This window comes from Gekko japonicus, unplaced genomic scaffold, assembly GCF_001447785.1.
Source record: "Gekko japonicus isolate JY-2015 unplaced genomic scaffold, Gekko_japonicus_V1.1 scaffold456, whole genome shotgun sequence".
NCBI classification, from domain to species: Eukaryota; Metazoa; Chordata; class Lepidosauria; order Squamata; family Gekkonidae; genus Gekko; species Gekko japonicus.
The window spans coordinates 38,308-58,865 of record NW_015170902.1 but is presented as its reverse complement, the minus strand read 5'-3'; the positions used below and the strand labels follow the sequence as shown (position 1 = coordinate 58,865).

Here is a 20,558-nt window from a genome sequence, read left to right as displayed (position 1 = left end):
TGTGATCGGCATCTCACGCCCTAACCACAGGACCTCGATGGGATCTGTGATCAGGTGGCCGTGCGTTATTTTGCTCCGGGGCAAACAGCCACACTTCCCCCCGCATTTTCCAGCCCGTGTGACCGGGGCCTTAGGTTAGTTTGGGGGTGTAGTTCTTGTGCCAATTTCTTTTTCTATCTTGTCAGTAGCTTATGATTTTGGGGTGGAAATCATTCAGAATATCACCAGACTCCTCTCTGCCCCCTCCTTCTCCCTTGGTTGTGTTATAACAAATTAAAATTGTAATCCTTGCTCCACTTGGTACAGCATTTAAATTGGGTTGGTTCCCTTTGGAGGATCTGGAGACCTGCAGTGTTCTTTGTAGTACTTCTTTTATTTACAGTTATACAAGCAGGCACTCCAACAGGGCAGCAGATACACTATTCCATATCAGCAGGGCTGGTGCTACCATTAGGCCAACCTAGGCAACCGCCTAGAGCGCAGACATCAAAGGAGCACAGAACTGATGGCAGGGGTGGGGGAGGGGCTACCTGGTGTCATGTGGGAGGCGAGGGCACTTCTTCTTCCCCATGGGCAGGGACAGGAGAATGGCTCTGGGATGGCAGAGGGTGCCAGCGCCTGCGAGCCCACAGGTCCCGCTCTCCCCCCAGGCACCCTAGAAGATCTCCCCTCCCCGTCTCTCCCCGTTCATGTTAACCTGCTGTCTCCCAGTCAAGCTGGCCCAGGAACCCTACCTACCGCTTCTTCTGCAGCCAGCCCTTCAAGTCCTTTCCCTTGTCCCTCCCGTGCCTACGATGGGCCAGTTGACTGTGCCGGGGGGAGGGCAAAGGACCATGGAGGTGAGCTGGGACCCAGGGGTGGGGCAAAAGCCCAGCTGCAGACAGGGAGGGAGAACAGCTATAGAGGATAAGGGCTGGGGTGAATGCCCTCCTGAGTGTGTGTGTGTGTGCGCACGTGCAAACCAGGGTGGGGTGGGAAGGCCATGTGCACCCTCCTTCCCCCTCGGCAATGTGGCCCAGCAGCCCTCATGGGTCTGCCGCGGCCAGCACCATCAAGAGAGGAAGGAGGGTGTGTGTGTGCCCGTGCAAACTGGGGTGGGGTGGGAAGGATGTGGGCGCCTTCCTTCTCCTGTATCTCTCCCCCCCCCCTCTCTCTCTGTCTTGCTCTCTTTCCCCGTCTCTCTCTCTCTCTCTCTCTCTCTCTCTTCCCCCCCTCTTGCTGGCTTTGTCTCTTCCCCCCCTCTCTTCCCCCCTCCCCCCCATCTGTCACTTTCCCCCCTCTGTCTGTCTGTCTCTACACTTCTTCCCCTCTCTGTCCCTCTCTCTCTGTCTCTCCCCCCCCCATCTCTCGCTCTCTGTTTTTCTCCGTCCCTCTTTTTAACTGTCAAAAGGAGATGGGAAAGGCCTCTGCCTGAGATCTACTGCCAGTCTGAATGGAAAATAGTGAGTTTGATGGACCAATTGCCTGATTCAGTAGAAGGCAGCTTCATGCATTCAACAGCAGCATGCCTAGGAAAGTGCACGCAAAATGAGATTCTGATGTGCCTGAAATGGAAACATTAAAGAGACTTGAATTTTAACATCACAATTAACAGGATTTTTCAAAATGCTTTGTGATTTGTGTTGTCCTGTTTGAGAGAGAAAATCAGAGAAAGTATTACTTGTTCTCACAATCAAGAAAAAAAGAAATGAGCAATTTCAAATTTTGTGTTTTTCATTCTTCCTAAAATGCATTTCTGTTTGAACATTGGTGGGTGCACGGGGGGGGGGGGGGGGCCCGACGGTAGCCTCGCCTAGTGTGCAAAAAAAACCTGGCACCAGCCCTGCATATCAGACCCCAACAGAGAGCACGTGCCTCCTCCACTTGCTTGGGCCAGCTCACAGGAGTATATCTGTTGCTCTCTCCCATGTTTCCAGCTCTAATTTATGCTTTCTTTCTGACATGCACACCCATCTGTCCCCTCCTCCCAGCTAGGGATCTCACCCCTTCAAGCCCAGAAGGATGCTAACACAACCATTTCCTCATACTGGATGTCCCTTGAGAAGAAGACCTCTACTGTTGTTACAACACACTATCGTTCTTTTTGTCATAGGATCCTGATTTCTCAAAGGAATGCCAGTTCAGTCCAAGTCAATGAGACAGAACCATTCACAAATTCTAAGTTTGTTACTCTTGTCTTTCTTGCAAGTCATCTTCTTGGCAAAGCGAAAGAATGTGGGTTTGTCAAGAACAGAGCGCCAAACAAGCCTGAGGACAATTCATCTATCATTGTTTTGCTTTATGCAACGAAGTTACCACGAAGTACTTACTTGTATATGTGCTTAAAGAGCACCTAAGACCACTGTTCTAGAAGAGGAACCCAGGCTGAAAAATAAGAGTTTCCTTAAGGTTTCCTAGTTTGTGTATGGATGTATTTTGGAGGGTGGTGGACATGCTGGTTCCACACACGGGTCATTTCGTAGAAAAAGAGGTGCAGGAGCTCATTAGCATAACTCATTGGCATAACTTATTTGCATATGCCACACCCCCTGACATCACTGGAAGTGTATCAGAAGGCAACACCCACCGCTCAGGCTCCACTGGACGGTTTTGGATTGCTATCTATTGGGGGGGGGACGTGCAGATCTGCCCTCGCAGAGGAGGGAGAGCTTGTACCTGAATAAAACTTGGTCTTAAAGGTGCCACTGGACCGTTTTGGACTGGGGGGGCGGGGGGTGCTCTGCAGCTTACCTGGCTGCTTCTTGCTCTGACTGAGGGCTGCTGGGAGCAAGGGGTGGGGCTTGTTGCATGTGCCCGCCCCATGGGCTCTTTACTGCCGGAGCTCTGCTCCTGTGCGCTCTTGCAGGAAATGACCCCTGGTTCCACATGTCTGATGCCTGCAAGCCCTATTGAGACTGTACCAGTTACTGTGCTGGGTGCTGCTAATCCAAATGGGGTTAGCATGCATGGCACAGTCTAAAACGGTGAGTATAGTGTGCACCCCCGCTCTTGCCCCCCCAAAAAAACATTTGGTGCTGCTTTTTCTGCATCCCACTGTTTGTTATGGCATTTTAAGTTAGCTGTGGAATAACTGAATTGGAGGTCATTCAGGTTGTCTTAGAAGCAGGCCTGCTCACTGGACCACACTGGCTGTTACAGGTGATACAAAGCTAGTTAGAGTTGAGAATACTGAGAAGACCGAAGTTTCAAAATGACCCTGACAAACTGAGGAACTAGACACTGGCCGCGGTTACACGGACCTCTTACCGCGCTAGTTTTCCCGCAGTTCTTCTATCCGCGACATTTTATATCGCTTCGAGGTGGTCAGATGGTCTCTCTCTGTCTTCCGCTTCACTCGCGCGAAGTACTGATTACATAGTGCGCCGTCCCCGCGGTGGCATGGGTTTTTTAAAAAAAACCCTGCGCATGCGCTTGTCTTCCCATGCACTTGGGCGTACATACAAACTAATTAAAAAGACCAAAGTAAAAGCTAACGCCTGTTTGCACATGCGCATAACTTAAACCGGAAACACAAAAAAAGGGAGGGGGAGGGTAGCGCGGTCACGGCGGATTGCTGTCCAGATACCAAAACCGCGGATACAAAGCGCGAGATATCAGGAAAACACCTGTTCCAACGGGTGTCAGAAAAGGCGGATAAAAAGAGTGGAAACCGCGGGATTCAGCCCGCTTCAGTGCGGGAGGCAGGTTTGCCTATATGGACAGGAAACTTTAAAGCGTGAGGGATCAGCAGCAAATCCCGCACTAAATGTCCATGTGACCTGACCCAAAGTTGTGAGAAGAGAACCAACTGAAGATGCACCGTTTGGGATTCATTCTCAGTAGCCACAGCTGTTCAAGGTACTGACGGCACATCTTAGCTGTTGGAATGATGCAAGGCAAATGTGGCCATAAAAGTACGTGTAAGAACTTGTGTGGCAATTCTACCAGAAGGGGAGGAAGTTACAAGAGATGGTAAGGTGGCAGCGTTCCAGCACGTTCAATACAGGAACCACTTCTGGGAGTTGGCTTGCCAACCTCCAGAGAGGTACGGAAAAGTAAACAACACTGTGTATAATAGATGTATGCTTAAGGTTGTGCTATGTTGTGCTTTTTATTTTTAAATTTTTTCTATATTATATCAATGTTGGTGTCAAGTATTATCAAACATAGGTTTCCCCAAAAACAATACATCAAAGTGCAGGTTTGCACCATGTTCAAACATTCAAAGAGCAACTTGTCAGCTTCACAATCACTAGTCCAAATACTGGTGTCAAGTATTATGAAACAAAGGTTTCCCCAGAACAATACATCAAAGTGCAGGTTTACACCATGTTCAAACATTCAAATAGCACCTTGTCAGTTTCACAATCACTAGTCTCAGGGGACTCTAGTCATTTAACCATACTGAATACAATATTTTTCAAGGACAGCTGCCTGATAGAACTTGAGAGATATGTTCTCCTAAATAAGTTATTATGTTTGCTGCAAGGGTTCCAATGGGGCTCTAGAAAATATGCTGCTATTTTAAGAGTTTTATACTCACAATGAGAATCTATTGCACCTTATGTCCTGTATGTAAATCACTGTCCTTGAAAAAGATTGTATTCAATACGGGTAAATGACTACAGTTCCGTGGGACTAGTGATTGTGAAAGTGACAAGGTGCTGTTTGAATGTTTGAACATCGTGGAAACCTGCACTTTGATGTATTGTTCTGGTGAAACCTTTGTTTGATAATACTTGACACCAATATTTGGACTAGTGATTGTGAAGCTGACAAGGTGCTGTTTGAACATGGTGTAAACCTGCACTTTGATGTATTGTCCTGGGGAAACCTATGTTTGATAATACTTGACACCAATATTTATATAATAGTATAGAAAAAAAATTAAAAATGAAAATAAACACAAAATAGATCTACCTTAAGCAAAGTCAAATGGCATAGCAGTAAGATACATAGATGTACAATAACACGACACGGATATATAAGACATTATAAGCAATATGAATCAATCCTTTACTAGAATAGATCTATCTTTGACTACTTCGGCAAGAAACTTGGCCACTATAGCTGTAATATTAGGATTAGCATCCTTTAGTAGATTTTGAATAACTTTTTCCCTATTAGAATTATAATTAGGAGGAAATAAAGATGACAACAATTCTTTGCGTAAAACTGAGTGAAACTGACAGTCAAAAATAATATGATATATTGAGTCCACGGATTTTAAAGGACAAGAACATAACCTTTCATGAAAGGGAATTTTCTTAAACGACCTGAAAGCTCTTTTGAAGGGAATACATTTAGTTGGGCTAGTGTAAAGGCTCTACGATGCGAAGGCTGGACTAAGTTGTGAAGCCATATTGAATTGGGAGATTCAACCGAGTCTGAGAAAATATGCTAAATTGTGTAGGACGTAAGACTTGATGTTCCAAGTCAAGCAGTCTCCATTTAATAATCTGGAAAATAGAGACTTCATCCAGTGAGTAGAAATACTCCAAGGAAAAGCCAATTTGACTAATCTTCTTCTCAATATATGCCAGCCAGGATGCGCTATAAGCGTCGTTTTTGAAATGTGAGATTAAAGAATTTGGTGACGATCTGAAGTGTATTTTCAACCAAAATTTAAAACCTTAAGCATATATCTATTATACACAGTGTCATATATTTTCCCACATCTTACACTATGACCCTTAGTTTCTGCATTAACCTCCAGGTAGGGCCTGGATTTCTCCCAGAATTACAGTTAATCTCCATACAGAGATCAATAGGACTAAGGAAGGGGCTAAGGAGAGCTTTGCTGGATCACACCCCAGGGGCCAGTTGCCAACTGGGGGCATACCAGCAGTGGCCAACCAGAAGCATACCAGCAGGGCATCAAGGCAGCAATCTACCCTGCAACAGCCTACCCTGTTTGCCCCATAGCTCTTTGCCTCTAGAGGTGGAGGTTTCATTTTGTTATCATAGCTAACAAAAGAAAGAGATATTGTCTTGTAGAAACAAGTGGGATAAAGCAGTGAGAAGTTAACCAGCCTTACCTGGATGCTTCCTTCACAGGGTGCAGTCTGGAGAGACTTAAAGCCGTTTTAAATTCAGTTTAAAATCAAAGGCATCTGTGTATTTAATTCTGGCAAGTTGAGCCCATATGGTTACAAAAAAAAAAACTAGCTAATCCTTGTTTTATTACATCACTAGAATAAGGCCCGTTGTGGGAAGAAATACAACGAGCTCTAGAAGGAAGCCCCAGGTGAGTGCCCCAACTGTGGCTGGTAGGGCAGCAGAAGGAAGGGGAAAATAGAAGGAGGCAAGCCATATTTATTTATTTCTGCTTAGCTATAAGGCAGGGCTGACGCCAGTCATTTTGCTGCCCCAAGTGGGTAGTGTGGGAGGACAGCCTCATGGTAACAGGCACGGTTCCCTCTACCCCTGATTTATGTTGATTTGGGATTATGCAGGGGCAGCTAAGGTAGAAAAGCACCTCCTCCTATGCCATGTCTTCTGGGTTCCAAGGGTCTGGAAAGCAGTTCCACAGCCATTTACAGGGTTGCCAACTCTAGGTTGGGAAATACCTGTACATTTGAGGGGTAGAGCCTGGGAAGGGTTTGGGGTGTGGAGGGACCTCAGCAGGGTATAATTCCATAGAGTCCATTGCACAAAGCGGCGATTCTCTCCAGGAGAACTGATCTTGGAGATCTCCAGGTTCTGCCTGGAGGCTGGCAATACTAAGGGGAGGGCCAGACCTGTAGATTTGGGGGTAGAGCCTGGGAAGGGTTTGGGGTGTGGCGGGACCTCAGCAGGGTATAATTCCATAGAGTCCATTGCCCAAAGCAGCCATTCTCTCCAGGAGAGCTGATCTTGGGGATCTCCAGGTGCTGCCTGGAGGCTGGCAATACTAAGAGGAGGGCCAGACCTGTAGATTTGAGGGGTTTGGGGTGCGAAGGGACTTCAGCAGGGTATAATGCCATAGAGTCCATTGCCCAAAGCAGCCATTGTAACAGCTGGGGATTTTTCTGTAGGGAGAATTATGTGCTATGGCTGGGGAACACGGTGATTTCTGGGAGTTCTCCAGGCCACACAGGGTGATTGGCAACTCCAGTGACCATTTACAGGAAGATTGGGATAGGCATTTTGGCAACTCCAGTGACCGTTTAAGGGAAAATTGGGATATGTATTTTACCTCAGGACACATTCAGTGTCTCCCAACAGCAACAGCAAACTGTTTAGAATGTTAGAGGCAAAGGCCAATCAGGCTGCATATGCAAATGACCTGTTTTCTGACTGGGTATTGGGGGGAGAGGGACAGCAAACTGTTTAGAATATTGGAGGTTGGCAACGCAGCCAGTGGATAGGGACAGTTTCTGAGTGACAGATCAGGAATCCAACTGATTTGGGAGCGTGTGGAATGTTCAGGAGAGTCCATGACCAAAACAGAATTATTATATAGAAAGATTCAAAAGTTTGTAGTCATGAAACCACTAGGGTTTTTAGCTGTTCATATTTGACATGTTCTGCCAGGTAGCCTTGATTGAGGGCCTGTCTGAAGAGTGACTCCAAAGTGGTGTGTGTTCTTTCCATGGCTTGATTTAGTTCTTCTGTTTGTCAAGGTCCTCTTTAAAAAAAAAAGTGTCCTCTGTATTTCCAATTCTGACTAGTTTTGTATTACCTACAAATCATTACCCTATTTGAGGGTTCCTTGTATGGAACTGGTGTTGGCTGATGGAATTTCCCATTATGTGGTTATTTACAAATTAAATCACTGATGCATTTGTCTGTAAATAAAATCTATTTAAACTCCCTCTTAGCCTGTGGTCTGCTTTTGACATATTAATGTATTAACATTACATTTTCCCCTCTTATTTCAGGAAAGGTGTGCAATGTTTCAAGTTCAAATAAAATCCCTGATTTTGGAAAAATCTACCATGTCAAAGGTAAGCTTCTTTTTGGAGACTTGATGTCCCTGTTGACTTCAGTCAAGCTACTAGGTATAGATGGCTTTGACAGTCATAGGCAACACTGTCTTCTAATGGTACTTCATGGCCTCCATCTGGTAAAAAATGGTCTTTGTCCAGACTAGTGGGTCTTTAAATCAGAAGGACAATGGAAGTTCTGGTGAGACACGTGGACTCTATAATGTGTGACTTGGCCCTTCCTTGCAATCATCTGAATCCGTTTGAACAACTGGAATTGATGTCATGTTACTTTTAAAAAGTTAATAGACTACCAAAACACCTGCCCAACTTCTTCCTTTCTTATTTACAGATGAGTCACACACGCTGTCTCTTAAGTTTCTGAGCAGCTTCAGGGATACCAAAGTTTGTTTATTTCACTTAATTTATACCCTGCCTTTGTCCCTGATGGGGATCCAAAGCTGTGTACATCTTTATCCTTGCAACAGCCCTGTGATGTAGGCAGTGTTCCCTCTAAGCTGAGTTAGTGTGAGCTAGCTCACAGTTTTTTAGCCTCCAGCTCACACATTTTTGTCTTAGCTCAGGAAGGGGTGGCTCCAGAGCAAACTAATGTATGCAGTGTATGCAGTAGCCGAATCGCCCGCTCACAACTTTAATGCCAGTAGCTCACAACGTAGAAGTTTTGCTCACAAGACTCCACAGCTTAGAGGGAACATTGGACGTAGGTTAGTCAAAGAATGTGTGAGTGGCTAAGGTCACCCAGAAAGCTTTGATTGGCAGGGTGGGGATTCAAACCTGCGTCTCCCAGATCCTATTCTGACCCAGTGCACCAAACTTAGCATTTGATAAAGTGAACTTTGACTTAAGAAAGCTTATACCCTGAAAAATGTGTTAGTCTTTAAAGGTGCTGCTGCACTCTAGTTTCATTTGATGCCCCACTGGATCTCATAAATGAAAACACATCCATCTGAGTTAACCTGAACATGTGAATTAACAGCCCACTGCAAAACAGTTAAACAGTAAGCAGGCTACTACAGACACCCTTTTTTGCTGACATTCCTCACACGTTCCGAAGGGTCCATGAATCTCTCATATTCCTCTGTTTGTAAGAGGTATAGGGTCAAGATAGGGGGAGGGGAGGATGCTGGGCTGCACATAGGCTGGTTATTTGTAGTTCACAGTGCTGCTATCCTAATCAGGGGTAGGAGCAGTTAGGAAATTCCAGTCACCAGGCTTCAGTGGAGACGTAATTGCCACTGGAGTATGGTGGTGTTCTAGTGGGAGGAAGGGTGCTAGGCCTGGTGCTTTCTCATTAATGGACACCTCTTGTTGTGACTTGAGAGTAAACGTTTTACACCAACGCCTTCCTGTAGGTCACCTTGAAGGTCACATGGTGTTATGGGTGCAAACTTGTTCAAAGGAAATGCAAATCAAATCTCTTTCCCCTTAGCTAGAAAACCAGGGTGGAGAGATCTGTGGAATCTGATTGCTTTTCTTTCTCCAGCCTGCATTCATGGGAGTGTCTTGGGTGGATGAATCAGCTGAGTCTCTCCTTGTTTAGTGTGAGCCAGTTACATAAAATGTTCCACAAAAACAGGGATGCAAAGGGATTTTTCGTTCTTAACCTGTTCCTGAAAGGGCAGGTCCTCTGATGATGAAAGATAGCAAGGTGACTATTTGAATGCTCTGCTTGTCCTTTCCCCCAGGAGCTCAGGGCACTGCACATGATTCCCCCCTTCTTTCTCCGCTGTATCCTTAAAATGTCCCTGTGAGGTAGTTTGGTTGAGAGAATGACAGGTTCAAAGGTCACTGTGACCAAAATTAAATGAGATCTTTTAATTCCATTATTGGTGCTTCCAATGCTATTTTTAAATTCAATTTTGGGAGGGTGGTGACTACTTTTGGAGTGGGACTGTAACACCATGCTTTTAAAAGTAATGTACCATCTAGCCTTGATCTAGGAAAACACAGTGTCAAGTCCTTAAGAGTTCAATCAGGGTGTCCAAATTGCCCAACCAGTTGGCTCAGCTGTTGCCTGCAGACATGCCAGTTCCACAGAACTTGGGCATGATGTCTCAGCTTCCCTCTGATTTATCCTTCAAACAAGAGAGAAAGCGCACAATGAGATTTAAGTGTTCTGAAACATGTCAGAATTTCCCCTTTGGCTGAAAACTCAAGTAGGCGCTTCTGCTTGGGGTTTTAATTGCTGTTTTGAGTTCAACCGAAGAAAACAAGGGTGTGGAAAGAGAATGCTGGTGGAAGTAAATTGAGGGAAAGGGGATCTATCTTGCTCTTACAGGCCACTTACTCTCTTACCAGCGCATGGTTTATTTGTAACTGACTTCTGACACAGAGGTAACCAGGGCTTTTTTTGTAGAAAAAGCCCAGCAGGAACTCATTAGCATATTAGGCCACACCCCTGACAGCACAGCACATTAGCATATTAGGACACAAGCCTTCCCTTGGCTTGCTCAGGCAAGCCCCCCCTTAAAGGAAAGGGAAGGCAGTTTAAACTGCCTTCCCTTGGCTTGCATGGGTGCCCCACGGCCCGGGCAAGCTGGCCCTCGGACAGGCCGGGGAAGGCATGGGGAGGCATTTAAATGCCTCTCCGATCCAGCCCCCCCTGGCCCGCCCACCTTGGAGTCGCTGGGGGGGTCGCTCTCCAGGCCTTCCCTCTGTAGCCACGCACACAGAGGTTTTGGATGTAGTGGGCGTGGCCAACTCTAAAGCCAACCAGAACTCCGTTCCTGTGCGTTCCTGCCCAAAAATAGCCCTGCCCATCTTATATGCCCAGGCAGAGATATCCAAGTAGATAATAGATTGGCCCTCTGTATTACTAGCGTAAGTGCTGAACACTTTTTTTGTGTGTAGCTTCTGTGCTGGGATTGACCTTCACCAAAGGGTTTCTGTAAGTTTCCCCCCCTAACAAAACTGAATGGCAGCAAATTTTAATTCTGCCTGTACCTGTGGAACCAGTATTATTCCATCTAACCGGCTGCAACCTAAGTACTTGGTTCTAGAATTCATATTTTAGCCCTTTGCATTATGCTGAACTACTCTTGCAACGTTCTTGGTGGAAACTCTGTTCCTCCAGCAGAGGGAGGAACCAATTTAACTTTTGGAAGAAATTCCTTTACAGTCAGCATTTTACCCAGGGAGACAGGAGTATGTGTGCAACTGCTGATGGTTCTTTAAATTGTAGTTTTCCATCAGCATTTTGGACTTTTGCAATGTCTCTTTAAGTTTCCCATGGCACTCTGGAATCTCATTTCTGCTATGAACTCAACCAGTGGCCCCAGGTTCTCAGTCAGACCATGCCCCATGCCCTCCAATACTGGAATAAACAACTGGCCTTCCTCATAGGGTTATTTTTGGGACTACAACTTGCGAAATGCCTGAACACTCTGAAAGCACTGCATACAGGCAGAGTATTATGGTGAATTCCAAAATGCTACTTCAACATTTATTGATATGTGGGATTCATTACCATGGGATGGTGTGGTGGACCATTAGTGTGTATCACTTGGACATCGAATCAAATATATGGAAGGTATGTTCATTACTAGTTGTGACAGTAAAAGGTTTATTGGGATATTTATCTCTCTGTTTTCTCCCCATGGGACCTAAAGTAATTTATGTCATTCTCCCCTCCATTTTGTCTTCTCAAAAACAACCCTGTGTGGTAGTTTAGGCTGAGAGAGAATGACTGCCCCAAGATCACTCAGTGAGTTTCTATGGCAGAGTGTGGATTTGAACCGGAGATGCCCAGATCTTAGTCCAGCACTCTAACCATTGCACCATGCTAGAGTCAGTAGCTAGGAATTCACAAAGAATGAATGGCAGCCTTCTTTCAGAACTTCCCATTATGGCCTTCTTCTGACTGGTTGTTGAAAGAAAGAAAAAATATTGCAGAGCATTGGTCTGACCTAGCATGGAAATTCACAGGATGATATTGCTGTGCCTGTATTTGCCAAATTGTTGTTTTGCTCAGCCCTGTGCACGTAAGTCAATAGTCCTATTTTGCAAAAGGGAGCCAAGAGATAGTTCTAGAGAGCAGTGGCCTGTCTCTAGTAGTGCAATGTTGAACCCAGATCTGATGCTATGTTGCTGGATCACAGTGTGCCGTAGAACAAATCAGATTAAGGACAGCACCTAGAGAGAGGAGGTATCTCTGAGTCCCTAGGGTGCCTTACCATGAAGAAATGATATTGCTTACGTACCAAGCAGGATTATGCCATTTTTAAAAAAATGCCTCTTTCATTTTGCTGCTTGCATTATTTTAGTATTTATTATTTATTTATTTGATTTTTACCCCACCCTTCCCACCGAGGCAGGCTGTAGCTCTTATTAGTATAACTTTTGCATTGCTGTGCGCACTAAAAATTAGTCACCTTGAATGCTAATGTCAGTCAGAAAGATGGCGCTTTAAAAGAAAAGCAGGGACAAGAAGCCTGGAGTGGTTTTGCATTATAACCTCAAATGGTTTCTTCTAGAGGTCATTTCGGGGGGGGAACGCGGGGGAACGCAGTTCCCCTGGGTGAGGTGCAGGGGGCGGGGCACATGACGAAGCCCCGCCCCCTGCTTCCGGCCGCCCCGCTTCCAGCCCTCATTCAGCCAGGAGGATGCAGGAGAAGAGGGAGGGTAAGCTGCTTCCTCCCCGCCTCTCCCCACCTCTGCCTGCCTGGGGCCAGGGAGGGCCTTGGCGGGGCTTCCTCGCACTCCCGCTGGCCTTGCAGGTCCACCACCGGGCCCCTGATGTCAGGGTGTGTGGCATATGCTAATGAGTTATGCTAATGAGTTCCCCTAGCTCTTTTTCTACGAAATGACCCCTGGTTTCTTCCATGTCAAACCCTTTATGCCACCAACTTAATACCCTCTATTGTGTCCTACAGGAATCATCACCTTGCCTTATGCTGAAATTGAGGAACCCTTTGAGGCCTGGTACAACCTTACTGGAAACAAGAGTCGCATTGAGTATTATGAAGGTAAGAAACCCAATGTGCCAGCAAAGGCATAGGCAAGGCTGCAGTGCAGACAACCAAGCATAACCATGTGCTTGCATAGAAGGAGAATGCTGGGGCCCTCTTGACAAGGCTGTGTGTACTTGGGACAAATCCCTTCAGCTTTCCCATAATCCATGTGAAGCGGGATTCTGTAAGATGCATGCTTTATGTACATCTTTCCTGCTTGCATAACTCTGCTGCTAGAAGAGCCCAACTAAAGCACTGAAACCTCATCCCAGTTACTGTCCCTTTTTAAGTGGAAAATGCAGTCATCAAGTATCACATCTGGTTTTGGCCCCCCTTTTTGAGCCTGCAATCAGAGGGGGTAAGTATATGCGTTTGGAGCCTTAATGTAATTAGAAAGCTGATGCTTTTAACAAGGAATGACTTGCTTTCATAAATCATAAGTAGATTTAGGATTGCCAACTCTGACCTGGAAAATTCCTGGTGATTTGGGGATTCTGCCTGTGGAAGGGGGAACTCAGGTGGAATTTCACCTCCTTTCACATTAGCGTTCTAAACTGGATGTTATCTGTTGTTGGCCCGGTTCCAAGTAAAGCAATATAGGAACAGTTTTCTAATTACAGCAAATTTCATTCCATTAATGATCCATCTCTGACGCGATCTGCCCATTTCAAACAGCGCTGCACTATTTTCCCTGCCCTTTTTTGCCACACGATCTTCCTTGAACTTTTTTTTAAAAAGTTCTAAGTTGAGCGCTATAGCGCTAGACCAATATAGCACTTCAGTGCTACAGCGGCACCAGTGAGATGCCTTGGCACCATTGAGATACCTTGAGATTGCAGCTGTTGTCACATGGATACAGGAGGAGAGAAGTAGGTCATTTGGCAGCGGGTGAGATTCTCTTGGCAACAAGTCACTAAACAGCCAATTGCGTCTGGGCATTCATGGGCTGCATGGATGGGAGAACATCAGGACATTTTCTACAGATACCTTTGGTTAGCAACTTCTGTAACAGCAATCACTGATGCCCAGGGCACCAGCTGCCCAGTGATCTACTTTTTACCTCCTGTATCCATGTAACCACAGCTGCAATCTCAATGTATCTCAAAAAAAGTTTGAGAGAGATTGCACAGTGAAAAAGGGTGAGGGAGAAGCATGGCGCTACTGGAAGCACTACAGACCTTTTAAACAGCCCACTGCAGTGATTCAGAAGTGCAAAGAACAGGTGAAAATGGAAGAAAGTAGTTTACCTCAACCACACTTTGCTAATCAGACCAAACAGGTTTGTATGAAAAGGTAAATAAAATACGTTAGTAGCCAGTTGCTAAAATGGTTGTGTCTGAAATGACACCAAAAAATCCATTTGCAACCGGCTACCAAAATGGATTAAAAAGGCTGTCTGAAAGGGGCCCTAGAATCTACGGAATACCACAGAGCACACAGTTGCCTGTACCCTACTGTTCCATATACAAAATATATACAAGGGGGACCAGCAATTCAAAGTGGTACAACAATAATAATAAGAAATTGCTGTAAGGTTCACAAATCACAATGAATAGACAATAACAACATGTATCTGTAGAAAATGTCCTGATGTTCTCCCATCCATGCATCAGGTGCAATTCTGAGGAAACTAAGGCTGTTCCCAGAGTGTGGCAACCCTAGTTTGATGCCTTCCTCTAGCCCAGTGGTGGCGAACCTATGGCACGGGTGCCAGAGGTGGCACTCAGAGCCCTTTCTGTGGGCACGCGTGCCATCGCCCCAGCCAGGCCCAGACTATCATTAAAGTGTCAAATTTTCTGCCAAATAATTTTAAGTAAATGAAAGCATTTGGGATTGCTTTCCTTACTTTGTTTGGATCATCTTTTTTAAAAAATGTTTATTAAGATCAAGTATAACTTATAACATGTACAATAACTGCAAAACAGTATACAAAAGTCCTGAGAATCCAAAATTACAAACTAGCCAGTTAATCACCAACAAAGTTTTCAACATACATCAACAGTTATAACATATGAGTTGTTTTTTCTAAAGTAAAACCTCAGTATTCAGGTTAAATTGCTGTGTTGGCACTATGCGATAAATAAGTGGGTTTTGGGTCGCAGTTTGGGCACTCGGTCTCTAAAAGGTTCGCCATCACTGCTCTAGCCCAAGGAGCCTTTCGCTAATGGAAGAGCTTCATAAGCTAGAGGAAGGCTCTTAAGGTAGGCTGCTGCCCAGAACATTTATGTGCCTGTCCTGGCTTTCCTCTTTGCTCTTCTAGATCTCTACCTGCTGTCCTGTCCTGTAGTGGATGGCTTTGGGATGGCCAGGGCAAAGTGTTCCGGAGCAGCAGTGTGCTAATGGGCCACTGCCTCACATTCTTCCCTTGCCATTCTGCAGGCCAAGTTGTGACTTTGCAGTTTGGCTGTACAGAGCCATATGGCACCATGTTCAAGTTGACACCGGAAACCACTGAGAAGGAGGTGAACACGAAGAAGTGCTTTCAACTGAATGGTACCAAAGAAGGCCGCGTGAAGCCACAAACTGTCTTTCCCAACCTGCAGGGCTACAAGGTAAGCCGCTGTTGCTTGGCTGCTGCAGAACAAAGAAACAGACCAAATGGTCCAAGCTGAAGTTAGGTGGCTTCTGAGCAAATGTCTCGGTTTTGGATTTCAAAATGTAGCAGCTTTATTGCACACAAGTGTCATGGTACATCTGTTCACCTCACAACTCCCCTGTCTTTCCTAAACCAGCTTTGGCAGAACTTTACTGGAAAGACATTGCAGTGTTCCACATCTCAACCTGCCTGTTACCAGGGCTTTTTTTGTAGAAAAAGCTCAGCAGGAACGTATTAGCATAATAAGCCATACCCAACAGCAGAAACTCATTAGCATATTAGGTCACACCCCTGATAGTACAGCTCATTAGCATATTAGGCCATACCCCATGTTACCAGAAGTGTGGTCATCCAGCCACACCCACCTTTTGCTTCTTATTCTGTTTACCTTGTTTGTTGTCAAAACCCAGGGGGGTTTTTTGTAGCAGGAACTCCTTTGCATGTTAGGCCACACACCCCTAATGTAGCCAATCCTAATGAGTTTCTGCTGTTGGGTGTGGCCTGTTATGCTAATGAGCTCCTGCTGGGCGTGGCCAACTCAGGAGCCAGCTGGAACTCCGTTCCTGTGCGTTCCTGCCCAAAAATAGCCCTGCCTGTTACAACATATTTAGTTCTTATCATGCTATTCCCCCTCCCCCATTCTATAGAGACACTTCCCCTCCCCTGTCTGTGAGGAGTGGCCTGATTTTTGCTGATTTCTGTGATTGTCATGGAGGGCCAGCTACTTTACTCTTAGGTAGACTGATTGTCCACTTCTTGTGTTCTCTCTCCCTAGCCAATAAGAGAAGAGTACTTCAAGGGCATATACTGCACCGTGTGGCAAAATGTATCGTACTGGGGCAAGAAGAAGAACATTTACACCATGTGGGTCACCAACTCCAGTTGTGGTGTGTCACCTGTGCATTATGAGATGAAGGGCTTCAACACGTTGCTGGGATCCCACTATGACAAGTATGAAATCGATTACACCGACTACTCCAATAGTTTCCCTGCTTCCATTTTTGTCCTGAAACCTAACGGTAAGGAAACAATTATTATACTTTGACCTGCTCCAAAAAACTAACAGTGGTTAAGTGGTGCTGTTTTGATCATGCCCCGCAATGATCTTTCTCCCAACAATGTGAACTCAAAGCAAGTAACAAAGTTAAAATACTTCAAATCCATTTCAACATAAGAGATAAACAGACATTAAAAAGCCCCCTTTTTTGGCAGCCCCTTCAAAATGCTGTCAAGATGGGGGCCCTCCTCAGCTTTTCAGGCAGGTCCGTAGCCAGTGGGGGATTGCCGGGACCAGTGCCCCCTATTGAATTTGCAGTGCCTCCGTTCGAATCTGCATTCTCCCACCCAATCTTCCCCTAGCTTTTCAGTTACATGTTTTCCTTAAGCCGTTCCATGCTGGCCTAAAAGTAGTTTCTGTAACCATCCTTCCATCCATTCACCCCTTACCCCAGGGGAAGGAGGAAGCAGCAGGAAGACCCAGTGAGGGGTGAGCAGAAGGAAAGAGGGTTAGAGAATTGCTTTGGACCGGTGCGGCGGTGCAGCTTAAGCTCTTCCCCCCTTCCACTGTGCCTATGTCGGGGGATGTCAAAGGATCTTGTTGCTAGTGTCGCCAAGTGACCTGGGCCACATGATGGGTCATGTGATGCTAGCAACACAGGCGCAGTGGAGGAGAGGAAGAGCTGAAGTCATGCCACGCTGCCCCGAAGCCGGACAGGGTAAGGACAGTGCTCCCTCTAAGCTGTGGAGTCTTGTGAGCAAAAATTCTACTTTGTGAGCTACTGGCATTAAAGTTGTGAGCGGGCGATTTGGCTACTGCATAAATTAGTTTGCTCTGGAGCCCTCCTTCCTGAGCTAAGACAAGAATGTGTGAGCCGGAGGCTAAAAAACTGTGAGCTAGCTCACATTAACTCAGCTTAGAGGGAACACTGGTAAGGAGCTACTACTCCTCTCCCTCCCCCTCACTCCCTTCCCCTCCCCTGATCCTTTAATTGAATTTAAAGTTCAATTTAATTTCATTCAAATTTAATTTCATTCACATCCTCAGCACCACCAGCCCCCCCCCCATGGAATAATTCCTGATTATGGGGCTGAAAATCAGGGAGGCCATTTCGTACAGCAGGGCAGCCACTGAAAGCCGGGGGTGGTGGCTGATCCCTCATTAGTGGGGGGGGGGGCAGGGCACAAGCAAAAGATGTTGCTTTACCAACCTATTGGCTGCATGGGCTCATAATGGGGAAGCAAGAGCCCTTCTTCCTTAAACTGTGTTTAGTTGTGTGAATTCCTTGATTACATAAACTTATATTTGAAAAAAAAACTATTCAGAAGGGAGGGATTGTTTTTGCTTTGTTTTCAAATGATGTGCACTTGTCTCTACAGCAGACATCATCTCCAAACAGGCACATTCCCTCCTTTGTGACAGAGGAGGAGGAATGTGTCTTCAAATGTGCCTGCCACCCCATGGGTCTGTAGGCATTTGCATCAGTGGCTTCTTTAAAAGAGAAGAAGAAGCCTGGTGCCTGATTTTAATCCAAGGCACTTAACTGATTAAAAACTTCAGCTGACTTGCCGAGCTACTATTTGAATAGATTATATGTCTCTCCTTATATATAATTCTATTTTTGAGTGGCAACGTTTCATGCACTCCCTCAGCCATTGGCCCGTCAGCTACCACTCCAGAGTACTCGTGTGCCATTGGCCGGGTGCTGGGTCTGCTCCTCTTCCCTGCCCACTCCCCCTTCAGCCACTGTGCCCTGTCAGAATTACTGGCAAACGGCTTTCTCGCTTGACGAAGACGCTTTTCCTGCTTGCCTCCTGTGTGGGACTAACTTTCCCCTCAGTGGCTGTTGGTAGCTGTAACGAAATGGCAGTTACCTCTGTTTATAAGATGGCTGCCGTCTGTGGTTGTTTGTTTAAAATGTTCCCCCATAAGGTTTAATTGAGCTGTAGTTCCAGAGAGGGGCCTGCAGGGGTATCATCCACTGGGTTGAATGGGGCTTCCTCATCTGCTGGCCTACAGTTTCCAGCTGCCCCAAGGCCAAAATGTGCGGGAAAACAGGGACTGTCCCAACGGGCAGGCTGGGATCAATATAGACTGCAGCCTATCTAGAGAGGAGGCAGTCTTTGTCCCTGGGAGGCAGCAGAAATTCAGCTACACCACAGTCGGCTGGACTGGGGAATGAATGGAAGTTTCCCTGCTCTCTTGGGCAAGAGAGAGAGGCTGAAGTACAGCCAGAGGCCGGTCCAAGGAATGATCCTATCATGAGCCCACAACCTCCAGAGGTAGAGACTATTGTGTGTAGGGGAAGAGGATTGCGTTTAACCACTGTTGATTTATGACCTGTTGGTTCATAGTGTGTGCTTACTCCTACAGTGTGTGTGTGCTCAGGATTGTGTTTAACCACTATTGATTTATGCCCTGTTGGTTCATAGTGTGTGCTTACTCCTACAGTGTGTGTGTGCTCCATAACTGTGTAAATAGTTAAATAAATTCTTTTGTTTGGGCTAATAATCTGTGTTGTGCTTTGACCACATAGTCTCCCCCGCTCTGCACAATACCAAAGGGAGGGGGTAGCCCAGGGAATTGGGTTGCCTTGGGTTGCCAACTTTCAAGGGATCCCCCAAAGACTGGGGATTCCATCTCCAAATAGGGAGATTCAGCCAGAGTGGTCTCACTGTCCCTCTAAAAAGGCAGTGACGATTCTGTGAGTGGTGACAGCAAACTTAAGGAGTGAGATATGCCCACGGGACAAGGGAGGGAGGCAAACAGCTGAGTTGTAAACTGGAGCCTGTTTCGCCATGGTAGGCAACCAAGCTTGGTTCAGACAAAAGAAGGGAAACCCTTTGCAGGCCTTTGTGAGGAACTCATTGAGGCCAGTCTTAACTAGGATTGCCAGCTCCAGGTAGGGAGATTCCTGGAGATTTTCTGGTAGAGTCTATGGAAGCCAGGGTTTGGGGAGGGGAGAGGTCTCAGCTGAACAGAATTTTCCCACCATAGAGAACAATGGAGGGGATAGGGGGCCCGTAGAATTGGACCCCCCTGATCCAATGTTCTTCAAACTTGGTTGGTATCTCGGGGAGAGGCTCCAGAAGCTACCCTGTGTGTTTGGAGCCTCTCCCTCAAACCCCCTCCCCTCCAGCCCCCAGAATATACGCTATGTTTTCGCCATTGACTTCAATGGCCCATAGGATATAATGGGGCTGGATTGCCACCGAAATTCGGCGGCAAGCCGATTCAGATCAGAGAATCTGAATCTGCCTGCAGCAGCCCAAAAGGGGGCTGAATGGGCCATTTTCGGGGGTGCATTAGGTTCAGACGAACCGAATGCACATCCCTACTCTGGACATGTCCAGAGGAACGTGTTGTTGTTGTTGTTCAGTCGCACAGTCGAGTCCGACTCTTCGCGACCCCATGGACTAGTTCCCGCCAGGCCCTCCTGTCTTCCGCTGTCCTCTGAAGTTTGCTCAGTTTCATGTTAGTTGCATCGATTACACTGTCCAACCATCTCATCCTTTGCCGTCCCCGTCTTCTTTGACCTTCAATCTTTCCCAGCATCAGGGTCTTCTCCAGTGAGTGCTCCCTTCTCATTTGGTGGCCAAAGTATTTGAGCTTCATTTTCATTATCTGGCCTTCCAGGGAACAGTCAGGGTTGACTTCTTTTAGGATTGACTGATTTGATCTTCTTGCAGTCCAAGGGACTCTCAAGAGTCTTCTCCAGCACCATAGTTCAAAAGAATCTATTCTTCGGCGCTCGGCCTTCCTTATAGTCCAACTCTCGCAGCCATACATGACTACTGGGAATACCATTGCTTGGACCATGCGTATTTTTGTTGGCAGGGTGATGTGTATATCCTTCTTAAATTGTGGTGCCCAGAACTGAACACAGTACTCTAGGTGAGGTCTAACCAAAGCAGAGTAAAGCGATACCATCACTTTGCGTGATCTGGACACTATACTTCTGTTGATACAGCCCAAAATCGCATTTGCCTTTTTAGCTACCACCTCACACTGTTTTTTTTTTTTTATAAAGATTTTATTAACTCCCCTAAAAAGGGGAGGAGTTTCGCTTAAAAGAAAAATGGGGGGGTATATAGTGGGAGAAAGAGAAA

At 46.1% G+C, this 20,558-nt stretch overlaps 1 protein-coding gene across 1 annotated transcript in view; it reads left to right on the top strand.

Moving 5' to 3' along the window:
* LOC107116648 (digestive cysteine proteinase 2-like) overlaps positions 1–20,558 on the top strand; it is a 43,491-nt gene that overhangs the window by 7,963 nt on the left and 14,970 nt on the right. The window contains exons 2-5 of the mRNA XM_015418606.1: positions 7,842–7,907; positions 12,779–12,871; positions 15,236–15,408; positions 16,228–16,471. Of these exons, the coding sequence (XP_015274092.1) occupies positions 7,842–7,907; positions 12,779–12,871; positions 15,236–15,408; positions 16,228–16,471 (576 nt within the window). The remainder of the gene's footprint in view (positions 1–7,841; positions 7,908–12,778; positions 12,872–15,235; positions 15,409–16,227; positions 16,472–20,558) is intronic.